Genomic DNA, 13,098 nt, shown 5'->3' with positions numbered 1-13,098 from the left:
TGACTTACATACATACAGTTTCCTATTGCTATAGATTTTCCCAAAAGGCTAACAGTAGAGTTTCCATAAACAGAGAGCCTCCTTGAGTTTACTGTCTCTGGGCTGGGCAAAAACATACTTCCCCTTCCCTTTAAGAGAATTCTTCCTATTTCTACAAATGCCAATACTGCTGATTTCATAGAAGCTTTCTTATACTTTCTAGAAATAAATAAAACTCTTTTGGAAAGCATACATTCTCTTTCCACCATATCTCCATTGAGCTCTGCCCAATTCTAATTGGGAAAAAGTCTCCTTTTGCTGGATTTTTATTCTTTTCCTTATGCAAATTTTTTTCCTTCCTTCCTTCCTTCCTTCCTTCCTTCCTTCCTTCCTTCCTTCCTTCCTTCCTTCCTTCCTTCCTTCCTTCCTTCCTTCCTTCCTTCCTTCCTTCCTTCCTTCCTTCCTTCCTTCCTTCCTTCCTTCCTTCCTTCCTTCTTTCCTTCCTTCCCTTTAAATATTGAAAAGGAAGAAATGAGTCGCAGAGGATTTATGTCAATAGTCTGCCAAAATTAAATTCTATTTCCCTTTTCATTTATATTTCTTTTTAGAATTTTTCAAAAAATTTTTTTGTTCTCAGTTTTTCAGTAGAAACATAATTTTCAGAAATAATGTTAAATATTGGCCTGATGATTCTATTATTGGGGAAAGAAGGTTTCAGATTCGTGATTTCTTTGGTTTAGGAAGCTCCCAATGTAGAAACTCCTTCTCCTGATGCAGATCACCTACTCACCTACAACTTATAGTCTAAAAAACTTGCCTGGCAGTATTTAGAGCCTAAGCGGCTTGCCTCTCAATCCACAGCTAGTATACAACAGAGATAGGACTTAAGTCTAAGAGCTAAAGGTCAGCATGCTTTACTCCATAATGTTTCTTATCTTCATTATAGGTAAATATATTTTTTAATGAAAAAGGCAGACAGTTTTCCCAGATTATTTTCTGACCTCTTAGAAGTACACAGTGCATCAGACAACAAAGAGAGAGTATGTATTTCAAAAGATCATAAAACTGAAGTTATACTTTCTGACAAATAAGTTCTCTCTACACAATCATTTTTTCTTATGTAAAACTTAAGTTACATATTAAATAAATAACAAATTCATATGCAAATGAAATTTTAATTTAAGGAAATTTAATTCTATATTTGTAAATGCAAAATGTATATGCTCTCTTTAGGTTAAGCTACAGTGATGGTCAGAAACTCTCACTTTCTTATTATCACCTACTTTACCTATTTATAAGTTTTTAGTAGCTATAACACAGAATCACAGTTTTAGAAGGCATTCACTCATAACACAGTTTATCCTATACATGGAAAACTACAATATACTGGGACACTCAGTCATTAAGTGGTCATTGGCCTTTGCCAAGACCTACAGTAAGGCAGGGCCTATGACCTTATGAGAGAGGTAGCTCATTCCACTTTTGAACAGTTCTAATTGTTAGCAAGCTTTTTCCTGACATCAAGTTCAAATATGGCTCTTTCCAACCTCCACCCCTGTTTCTAGTTCCACCTTCTTAGACCCAACAGAACAAGACAAACCTTCTTACACAGGAAAACTTTTCAAGTGCTGCAAGACAGCTTCTAAGTCTTTCCTGAGACCTTTCATCTCCATCCTCAATTCCTATAAATAACCCCGCTATAGCTTGGACTTGAGGCCCCTGGCTATTCTGGTTGGTTTCCTCTGGTTTTATCCATATCTCTCCTAAAATATGGTGACCAAAATGTATTGATCTGACTAGGGGAAAATGTAATATTTATGTGTGTATTTATGTTGTGCCATTTTTTAGTCATGTCTGACACTTTCTGATCCCATATGAGGCTTGTCTTGGCAAAATACTGAAGTGGTTTGCTATATCCTTCTCTAGCTCATTTTACAGATGAGGAACTGAGGTAAAGAGGGCTAAGTGACTTGCCCAGAGTCACATAGTAAGTATCCAAGTCCAGCTGTGAACTATTTCCAGATTCCAGGTCCAGTATTCTATTTACTATGCTATCTAGTTGCTCACATGCACGTATACACATACACACACATGTGTGCATGCACACACACATATTTAAGTATAAATTATGCCTACTCAAATAAAGCTAAATTTCTTTTCATCAATATTTGACTATCTCTTCAAGTAAACTCATTTCGAGGGATTATATTGCTGAAAGCATTTGAAATTACTATCGTTTCATTAAAACAACAGGTATACCCTAATTTTAAAACTATTCACCTTAATTTGTTTATTCACATTTACAAAACAAATGGTGAAAAACTGCTGTGTGTACTTTTACAATATTAATATAATAATGAAATGCAAGTTTCAGCCAATTCAACTAAAAACTCAGAATAGGGAAGCCCAATACTAAATAAGTTATCTAGTTAATCATACTGCTAATAATATCTGGGTCTTTTCTTTTAGCAGTCCCAAAGGTTTTCCATACAAAAATCTCATTTGAAAAGAAACTTCCTTGTCAACTTGTGTTATAGTGATCAAGAGTCACAAATAAGGGAATTAACCTCTAGAATGTTACTTAACATAATACTTACAAATTTAGTTCATAAATTTATTACTCTATATAAACAGAGAAAAAGAAGATTTCTGCTCCCTTGGTGAAAGAAATATTCTGCTTTAAGTTTAATGCCTTAAAAAGCTTTCATATTATTTAACTATTCAGATTATTCTTGCTATCTACTCCCACACAGCTTGAGAACTTATATCTTAGTTCATTATTCTAAAAACTCCACATCATATTTTCATTTCCAGTTTATTAAGCTTCCCTCCTTCAATATGTTTACATCGTTTTATCTTTGGACTTCTTTCGGCCTCATTTCAGTATCTCTTCTGAAAAAATATCTTATTTTTGGTTGACTAGAAAAATACCTTTTATTTTTGTGGTTTATCTTTTTACTTCTTTATCACCCAATGTGCTATCTCAATCTCTTTCATATAAAATGATTTTTTCCCTTAAAAGGGGAATTGAAGAAATCATTTTTTTTTTAATGGAAAATCTCAAAGGCAGAAGACACAGAAGAAAAAGCATCAGATATGGACACTAAGACCCCACATTTGAACATAGGTTCTTCGATCTTCCATTTGAATTAAGTCCTATAATCTTTCTTGGCCCAGTTTCCTCTTCTTTAAAATGAAGCTACTGGAGTAAGCCACCTTTAAAACACCTTTCATTTCAAAATCTATAATGCTAATTCTTTTGTCCAATTTAGAGTTCTCATCTGAATTTAACTTCTCTTTTCTCCAATTCTATTCACAGATTTTTCAAATAGCCATATCATGGTTAAAACAAAACAAAACAAAATGCCCCCACTAGATAGATCCTACCTATGTAGCATGGTTTTTCTAGTAGAATAGAGTTCACATAGAAAAGCTTTTGAAAACAATGCTGTAGAAAACAATAATGTAATTTGAGGAAATGCCACTGGAGAAGGTCTGAAATTCAATTCTGTGGTGCCCCCCCCCCCCCGCCTAGATCTGGAGGTGGGATAAAAGCATTCACCATAACATACATGCACATACATTAGTGACCATTGGCATACAAGAGGACAGACAGAGGAAGGTCATGCTATAGTTATGCTGAAAAAAAAAATAGAATGAGTTACGACTGACTGTCACATCAAGGTTGAAAGGGCAACTTCAGGGTATCACAGTTTTACACTTTGTTTATACAATTTCCCATCCTTATAAAACTATCCCTTGAGTTTTAAATCCACTCACTGTTGTAGCCACTGCTGCTGCTAGCCTCTGCCGGCGCCGTGTGGTGCTGAATTGGCCCTTCGGAGGTGGCCCTTCCTGACAGTGAATGGAAGAAGAGAAGGGAGGAGATAACAAGGAATGGGAAAGGAGATAATGGGATATGGGAGGATGAAAGATGATCAGACAAGGGAGAGGGAGAGTCTTTAACTGAATTTTACTTTCAGCAACTCTTAACATTAAGAAGAGCTTGACAGCATCTATGCTAGTGAGGATAATTTGCTTATTCTCACTGCAGGATGCCTAAATGTCTCAAGTTTATTTGCTGAATATACCGCTTCCCATCCTCGGATTTGAAGCATTATGAATTTTATGTAAAGTCTGAGATTAAACAAAAAAAAATTAAAAATAAATTGGAGTGTTCTTTCATTCCTTAATGTGATGTTATATGAAGTTAGAAGGTAAGGATGTTAGGAAGTACCTGAAATTTCAATGGCGTTGATTTTAAAATCACACAACCTTAGAAAGCCTCAGCAACTGATTACACTATTCTGAGGGGCTCCTAGGAGCCTAAAGGAACTTAGAAAGTTGGGAATGGAGAGATAAAAGGAGCAACCAAAATAGATTCTGGTTCTGTTTCTTACTACCTAAAAATATCCATTACTTGATAATAATATTTTCTTTTGTAGTAGTTTTTCTAGGATGAATAGAACAACTTCTGCAACATAATAAAATCCTCAGGTGCTATAGGAAAATGCAGAAATTTCTACAGCTTCAACCAAGGGAAAAACTGATGGATCTAGCAATTTTTCAGGTTGGACTTTCCTCCATGGAAACAATTCATGCTTGAACTTCTTAAGAGTGAAAACACTAAAAGATTTCACTTGTGGGGTAACTGACCTTTCCTTTTTTCCTTTATATTTTGACCAGAAATCAATCCCCTAATTACTTAGGGCCCTTCACAGGTAGGATATCTAATTGAATTCTCAAATTAAATGACCTAATTTCCTGGGGTAATCTGACTATCTTCTGTAGGATTTTTAAGAGGGAAAAAAAAAAGAAAATCAGACCAGTGTATTTTATGCCCTGTACTGTGACTGTAGAATAAATATGTAACTGGGGGTGGGGGGTTGTATATGTAAAGATAGCCTAATTTGAATCCAATTTAATTTTAACATAAATTCTTTTGCCCCTTTCAGATGTTCCCTTTTTTTACCCTTTCTCAAAAAAACCCTATTTGCATATGTATGCATGCTGTATATATATATATATATATATATGTATACATGTATATAAATACATAAATATGTATACACATATATATGTAAAATTTATTCTCCACATAAACTTCCTAGTCTAGAATTCCTTTATATGTAAGGTATCAAAGGGCTGCAATGAACTAATTCTGACCTTATTCTGACGGTACAATTTAAGCACCTATAAGACCCAGGGGAGCTACAAGTGAATCACTCCCATCCAATCATTCATCTTCTACTGCTCATGGCTTGCTTCCATCCATCATGGCAGCATCCCTTTCCTAGTTACCTACCACTAGCAATTAATTTATTCTGCTAAAGTTTCAAACACCATCAACTACCTCACAATGGAGTTATTTTCCAGGTCCCATATTTCTATGATCTATTTAAAATATCTTCAACTTGAAATCATATGACAGTTTGAGATTTCATTAAAACAAGAAGAAATTGTCTGTGGGAGAGAGGAAGTACTTCTCCAAAAGGCTAACTCCCACGGGGCTTCCTTGGACAAATGTTGCTTTCCACTGACTCATGCATGCTCAGAAACACAGGGGGCTAGGCTCCAAATGGCTTCTTGAAGAAATGTGTATTTTCATATAGAATAACTTTATTAAAGAGCCCCCCTCCACACTGAAGCAATTAGCATAATATGACCCATTCAGAGAAGAGCATGATCACCTAAATCATGCAAGCACACATTATATTCAAGTCCACATTGGCCAAAATCTATTAATTTGAAATATGACATCCTTCATTAATTCACCCAAAATGGTCCCCACCACAGCTGTGCTGAATATATAAAAAAAAAAAAGAGCCTGAATTCCTCAACACTGAGAAGACCCTCAAAACAAAAAAACAAAAAAACAACCAAACAATAGTAGGAGTTGGGGTTTGTGGCATGAACTACAGAATTATCTCAAATTAATGGATTTGTGGAATAACATTAAGCAATTTGATCTTGAAAGATAAAGGACAGTATTTTAAGGATAAGACAAGGAAAAGGTAATAGAAAACTTTATCAGTCCTTTAATGATTCTTACAGTTCAACCAACAGTGTATAACTTAATATCAATCTCAAAAACAGCTAGAAAATATTGGCGGAACATAGTAGGGAAAAGTAAATATATGACTTTCTAGCAAATCCCAAACTCAAATTTATGAAAAGCCAAACCCAACATAACAAAAAATGATGGTTCAACTTTGCCACTTCATTTCCTTAATTCCATCCTTTCCTTCCCATTTCCCATTCTATCCCTTTCATTGTAAGTAGAAGAAACTTATAAGGCCAAGGAGTAAGAATGTCTCCTGAGGATTTCTTAATTCAGAAATATTTTTCCTTCAAGATATACTGGGTACAAATAAGAATAGGATGTAAATTACTGGGTACTGCCTAAATCTCCCTTTTTGAATCTATCAGAAGAATTAAATAAAGCTCTCACATTTAAATCTTCATCCTTTGTTCTCCCCTTATTGGAATAAAATTCTTTCACTTTATTTCTCTTAAAGTAATTGAAATATTAAGAGTATTACTTTATTTTTCAGCAACTTCCACCCAAGCCCCAATGTGAATGAAGACACTGTCTTATCTTTAAAATCGTTGTGTGTTTTTTTTAAGATTTATGTCAAAACAAACCCATATAATTAAATTTCTTGTTTTCATTTTAAAAATGGGTTGTAATAAGTAAATATGTCTCATAGAAGGATAAAGCACTTGTAGCCATTTTTCTGAAAACCCATGAACTACAAAAGGAATGTCAATAGCTCTTCTAGCATAGAAACCAGATTGATTAGATAGGGCTGTCAACTGAAAATCAACCCCATCTAGCAAATAATCTGTAAATATGGCAGCTTGGAAAGACAACTTTTGAGTTTTGAAAATGTATATTAATTTGGCATTTGATTCTATTTTTGTTTAATGTTGATTCACAGAATGCAGCCACTCTCCCAGACAAGCAGCAAGTAGGTACATCCACTTTGTTTTCTGTTTGATTTCTGTTTTGATCACAAAATGTTTCAGAAGCCCACAGCAAGTCAACAGTTAGAATGCATCTTACTCATATTTCTCATAAAACTATCTGAAGATTTTATTTTTACAGTATGAATTTTATGAATAAAAAAAATCACAAAGATTATGCAACAAATAAAAACAGATGGACTTTTCTGTCAGAAGAAAATATGGCTCTTAAGCATTTCAAAAGATTTATTTTCTGTAAATTATATTAGTAAGCAAGCAAAAGAATATTAGTTATAAAACCAGTGTTAGAACAAAACATTAGAAGGATAATTTTGTTATTTGTACAATAAACAACAATTTTGAAAAGGAGTCTTTTTTGATTTTTTATATTAATAATAAAAAAGAAAAGCTGAATTACAAGCCCAAAAGTTCTTATGGAGTAGTGCTGAACAATGAATGTGCTGATGTGAGGCAGGTTGGTTGATGAGTAAGTGACTCTGCAAGGGTCTCTACTAATACAAAATAGTATGACTCCCTGGCAACAAAGACTCTTTCTAGTTTAAATATCTGGCAGCAATTATCTATATAAGTAGATCTTTTAATATCTGTTCTATTTTAAAATGAGTTGACAACAATCATTCATGAACCTCTTACAAAAAAAAAAAATAAAAAACTACAGTTTTTAGGTTCTAGATTTATTATGGTTCCTAAGAATTTAGGCATACATGTCTAAAGTTCAATTTATTTTAGTTATCAAGATTCTGAAGGCCTAACAGGTCATAAGGAAAGGAAAGAAAGTCCATACAACAGCAACGCAATCACTTTTGATAAATAAAACTTTAAAACAAGCTTTTATGATTAGATTACTGTTGTTATAGCTAACTAAATTCATAAAAGCTTTTTGGAATATGTAGCAAGAAAACCTGATTTAAGCATAAATGGAAAAGGCACACCTTTTATGATATTCTGCTGCTTCAGAAAGTCAAGGGAAAACTACAGTGTAAAATTCAATGTTTTATGCTTAATATGAATTCCTGATGGGTATATCAACATTAATTTCCCTCTACTATAGTATCATTATAACAATTGAGTTTTGAAATTACCAAGATGATTGCATAAGTAAAAAAAAAAAACAAAATAAAAACAAAACACATTTTGGTCTTAATTCATGAGGAAGAAAAAGGAGTCAAGTACAATACCATGGTCAAAAACCTGAGTGACTAAAATGATGGTGGTAGCCTTGGCAGAAAAAGAAAAGCTCAAAATACAGGTGAATATTAAAGGAAAAAGCATATTACAAGGATCCAAAAGTTTTAAAAAGGTTACTTCTTGGGATCCTGTCCTTAAAAAAATCTGTATGTTAGTGTCTTTCAGCTTAAAAAAACCCAAACTATCATTTGTTTCAGGATAGCAAAATATTTTTCAGTTTATATAACTGGGTGTCCCATAGCACTGAATATAGTGATAGGTTACCTCATCTGGCTGTACCATGTTAAATTGCTATCATTAAGGAGAAAGAAGGAAAAATAACATGAATTCAGTACCTGAAGTTGTATTTTTGCATCTTTGCTGACGCTTTTTGTTCTCCATCGTCTTGTGACTCGCTTGTCTTTCTTTGAAATATCTACACAGTTAGCCTACATTACACAAATAGTTAAAAGCAACATAGTGCTATTAAGTTCACACAGATGACACAGGTATAGATAGACAAAGAGAGCACAGTAAATTAGTAAGGAATCATTGTGTTAGATACTTATACACAAAACAATAAGGAGAGAATACCAACTGGTGCCCAGTGGGCAAGAATCACAGAGCCAAAAACTTACTGGCAAATATTTGCTAGTAGACAAACTGAACATAGTATTTATTACCGAAGGATACTAATTCTCTTTCTGCATGAAAACAGTTACTCCCAAGACTGCAAATTATATTCCCGTATCAATCACTGATAATGTCATACAATATAGATAGCGCTTCTTTCTAGATAATTCCAGTTAACAATAGACTATCTTGACATCTAGCTTCAAAGTCTAATCATCATTAAATCATATCAAGATCTACAGGGGTTGAAAGATTCCAGATGACAAATTACTCTATTTTATATAGTTGTCTTCACATACTCATTTACCTATTTATGGAAAGATCAATGAAGCAGTATTTTAAGAAATATCTATGATGCATTTACCTGCATATCAGTGAAGTTTGGTGCTGACTGAGTTCTCTGCAGTATCTCTAGGTTTTGAAGGAGCTTGCTAAGTTCCACAAGGTTTGATTGGCAGTGTGCAAGATCTAAAGACAAATCAGAAATCAAGATGGATTAGCACTGGGGAGGGGAGAGGACACACAGGGTTTGAAGGGGAAATCATGCCAGTGAAAATGCTAAAGAGTTGCTTTGGAAGGGAAATTCAAGTGAGTTAGAATCATGAGTTGGCAGTTTTCTAACAAGCTAGAAGAATCCAAGAAATGTCTACAATTGCAGACCATTCCAAAATTAAAATCAAGCCTGGACTTTATGAAGTCATTAGGATTGAGTACCTTTAAAATCTGAGAAAACAATGTTATCGTAACTACTGTTCCAGTCCCATAGTCGCACACTTCTGCTAAGAAGCCCAGGGAGCAGGTTCAGAATATTCTTATTTGAGCCTTACAACAGCCCTGGGAGATAGGTGCTATGAATATGCCTATTTTCTAGGTGAGGAAAAGAAACTAGAGGCACACAAAGGAGAGATGGTTTGCCCAGGGTTACACAGGGTCCGAGGTCAGATTTATACTGAGGACTTCCTGATGCAATCCACTGTGCCAGCTAGCTGACAAATAATATTTAAGTGTCTACTATGTGCCAGGCACTGTGCTAAAGGTTTTGCAAACATCTCATTTTATCCTCATAACAACCCTGCGAGTTAGGCACTATGATTATCTCCATTTAACAGTGGAGGAACTGCGACAAAAAGAGATTAAGTGACTTGCCCAGAGTGTCTGAGTCCACATTTGACCTTAGAGCTTCCTGATTTCAGACCCAGATATCCACTTCATCAACTAGCTGTGAAAAGAATAGCTTAAAAAAAAAAAAAAAGGTGCTTGCCATATGTGTATCCACAGATGTATCCCTTCCACATTGCAATTTTCCCCATGGTTGTTTAAATGTATCATGCGATGGCATAAGAAATTAAATGGTAATTTTGAGGGAGTTATGTGGAATCTTCAGATGACACACACAGAATAAGTTTAGAAACTCATAAATGCATAAATATATGCATAATATGATGTAATATAATATATTTTATCTTTTAATATCGTAAATACACACAATTTCTTCTCTGGTATAAAAGGAGGACAAAAATATTTTACGTGGATCTTCTAGATCAGAGTGGCACCATTCCCCTAACCCCTGTGATATGGAAGTGATATCTGTATATACATAAGCCAAGAAAATTATGCAAAGCAATGCAGGATTAGCTTGTAATTGTTAAGGATAATTCATTTAAAGGCACAATCACAGAGAAAGCTTTGTATCAATCACTTTCTCTTTTCAGAATTTATTGTAATCTTAAATGATCAAGGTTTGAGTACTGACTAAATTAAAGGAGTCTGACCCAACAGAGACATCTAGTTAATTAGAGTCTTTAAAATAGTAAAATTGATTATTAAAATGCTTTTATCAATGTGGACTTTGTTTCAGAGTATTTGGGTTCAAACTTCCACTCTGTAATTTATTATTTGTATGAGCTAGTGTAATTTACTCAAACTCTATGAATTTATTTATTTTATTATTCAGCTGGTAAAATGAGGGGATTAGACTTAATGGCCTCTAAGATTCAGCTTTATATCTATGATTCTATGATATAAAAACTGTGCATTGAAAAACACTTACTGATTCTTTCAGTGGGACAGAAGATTTTTAAACTCCCATTTTCAAAAAAACTCTTAAAGGTAGCATAACAATTACCTTATCAATCTCATAGTTATTGTGTTTTTTCATTTCAAAAAGAGCCTTTTAAACACTGATGTTATGACATCTCAAGGTCACAAGTCAAGCCTTTTTCTAAACATCAACAAGTCATTTGTGTCCAGAACTATGCTACGTATGCAAAACTAACAGATAACAGTTTCCCAAAGGTTATTGGACTGTTATGGGGTCTGCCTTTGAGGCTTTTCTCTGACAAGAAGACAACAGTAAGTGCCCAGCAAAACTGAGTCTTGCACTCTAGTTCATGGCATCTTCTCACTAATATGAAATGGGGGAATGAAGGCATAGGATAATGAGACTGTCAAAGTGCTGGAAACCTAACCAGTGGAGTTAACTATAAAAACACAAGGGTGACTTTCAGTTTTTAGTGTATCAGAAACAAAAAAAATCAAATTACAATAGGTAAGAAAAAGTGTTTCTTTGGACACTAATAGGCACAGCAAAATGGAACATAAAGACCCTTTTATAAAACTTGTTCACACAATTAAATACAGTCTAGAATACAGAGAAATCAGCACTGACTTACTCCATTATTAAACATTTAGAACATGCCTTCAGGCCACTGAAGTTTAACACTAATTACTTTTCTGCAAGCAAATTATTAACAGTCTATTAGAGAACATGTCTATGGGAAGCCCTATTAACATGCAAAACTATTTTATTTTCTCCTGGTTAGTTTATCTAAATTATATACATATATACTATTTAAACATTGTAAAACTATTCCCAACTATCTACTGAATACCAAAGGGATCCATTTTTACTCTCATATAGAAAGAAAAAAAAAGTTTATAGCAACACATCATTTAAAATATCTGTATCTAGATTTCCAAATTGAGTCTGGTTTAGTTTACAGCATCTGTGGGAAAGTCATAGATGGTTAATGACAGAAGATTCAAAAGTGTATGAGAGTGTCACATTGTATTTGCATTAGAATTCTCTTCATATTTAAGATGAATTCTACTTGTAAGAAATTTTGTTATTAGAAACCTTGTTTGAGTAATATTAGGTGAGTCTCCTAACCTCTCTGGACCCTAGTCTCCAGAATGATCAAACAAGGGTTAAACCAGATGATCTCAAAGGTCCCACAAAAAGGTGCTATCATTCTATTCCAAATTCTATCATCTTTTAAAGGAACAAAACTATACTCTAAAGTCCTTATGGCCTGAGAACATATCTAATGGAGATGCAGGACAAGGGTTTTTGAGATGAGGCGCCAACATTTACTAGCTATATCAACAAACTTCAGAGTCTCAGTTTACCTATCTGTAAGATGGGGAGACCTACTACTAGTTTATATCTAGTTTATCACCATTTTATTTTATACTTATTGTTTGATATCTGAAATGTCCAGCATGGCTGTACATATGCAAGAAGTATGCAATATACATTTTGTGTTCAATTTATTGATTATTTTCCAGACACAAAGTGGTGCCATCATGACAGTAGGGAAATGTAGGCTGTGGCTTATAACTGCCAACCAATAACTAAGTTCTTCCAGAAGGTGAAGGGGGAGAACTTCATATTAGAACTTCTATTCTAGAGAAACGTACACAGGATTTAACACAAAAGAAATGTCCCCACTTTGCCATGAATTATTGGTATTTATGACACATTACCTCTCTGCACTACAATCTTCATTGGGAATGATACTTAGCCCAAACAAGTCATAGTGCTGTTGGGAAGAGGAAATCAGAGAGGCAGCGAGGTAGCACAGTGGATAGAGGACCAGGTCTGGAGTCTGGAGGACTTAGATGATTCATAAGTATGTAACCCTGTGCAAGTCACTTCACTCTAGTTGTCTAGCCTGTCTTAAAACCAAGACACACAATATTGATTCTAAGATGAAGGGTAAAGTTTTTTTTTTTAAAGAAATTAGATATGGAATGTGAAAATAGCCTGAAAAAGTATAAAGCACTATTTAAATGTGCAATATTGTTACCTGTGAAATACAGATATATTCAAAATTGACTCAGAAAGTTACTTAGCTCCTTTGACAAACCTAATTACTTTGACAAAGATTCACACTGGTCTTCACTTTTACCAAAAAACATTATGAAGAGCAAGAAAGAAATATCTTGAGGAAGAAGCCAGTGGAAGGGAGAGTGAAGATGCCTCAAAATAAAAAGACTCTTGGATTTAGAAGGAACCATGACTTCTAGGTCCAGTGGATGAATTTCTTCCAG

At 34.2% G+C, this 13,098-nt stretch overlaps 1 protein-coding gene across 25 annotated transcripts in view; it reads right to left on the bottom strand.

Annotated features, from left to right (window-relative positions):
* The window catches only part of OSBPL6 (oxysterol binding protein like 6), a 280,006-nt gene that overhangs the window by 65,381 nt on the left and 201,527 nt on the right, over positions 1-13,098 (bottom strand). For 9 of the 25 annotated variants that reach the window (XM_056794036.1, XM_056794035.1, XM_056794040.1 and 6 more), the window contains 3 exons: positions 9,131-9,234; positions 8,490-8,582; positions 3,760-3,834 (listed from right to left, as the gene is read on the bottom strand). In XM_056794036.1, coding sequence (XP_056650014.1) covers positions 3,760-3,834; positions 8,490-8,582; positions 9,131-9,234 — 272 coding nt within the window. The remainder of the gene's footprint in view (positions 1-3,759; positions 3,835-8,489; positions 8,583-9,130; positions 9,235-13,098) is intronic. The other 16 variants (XM_056794044.1, XM_056794038.1, XM_056794049.1 and 13 more) reach the window with 3 other exon arrangements.

The sequence above is a fragment of the Monodelphis domestica genome, chromosome 4, assembly GCF_027887165.1.
Source record: "Monodelphis domestica isolate mMonDom1 chromosome 4, mMonDom1.pri, whole genome shotgun sequence".
NCBI lineage: Eukaryota > Metazoa > Chordata > Mammalia > Didelphimorphia > Didelphidae > Monodelphis > Monodelphis domestica.
The sequence above is the reverse complement of the archived record's forward strand: the minus strand, read 5'-3'. Positions and strand labels throughout refer to the sequence as shown.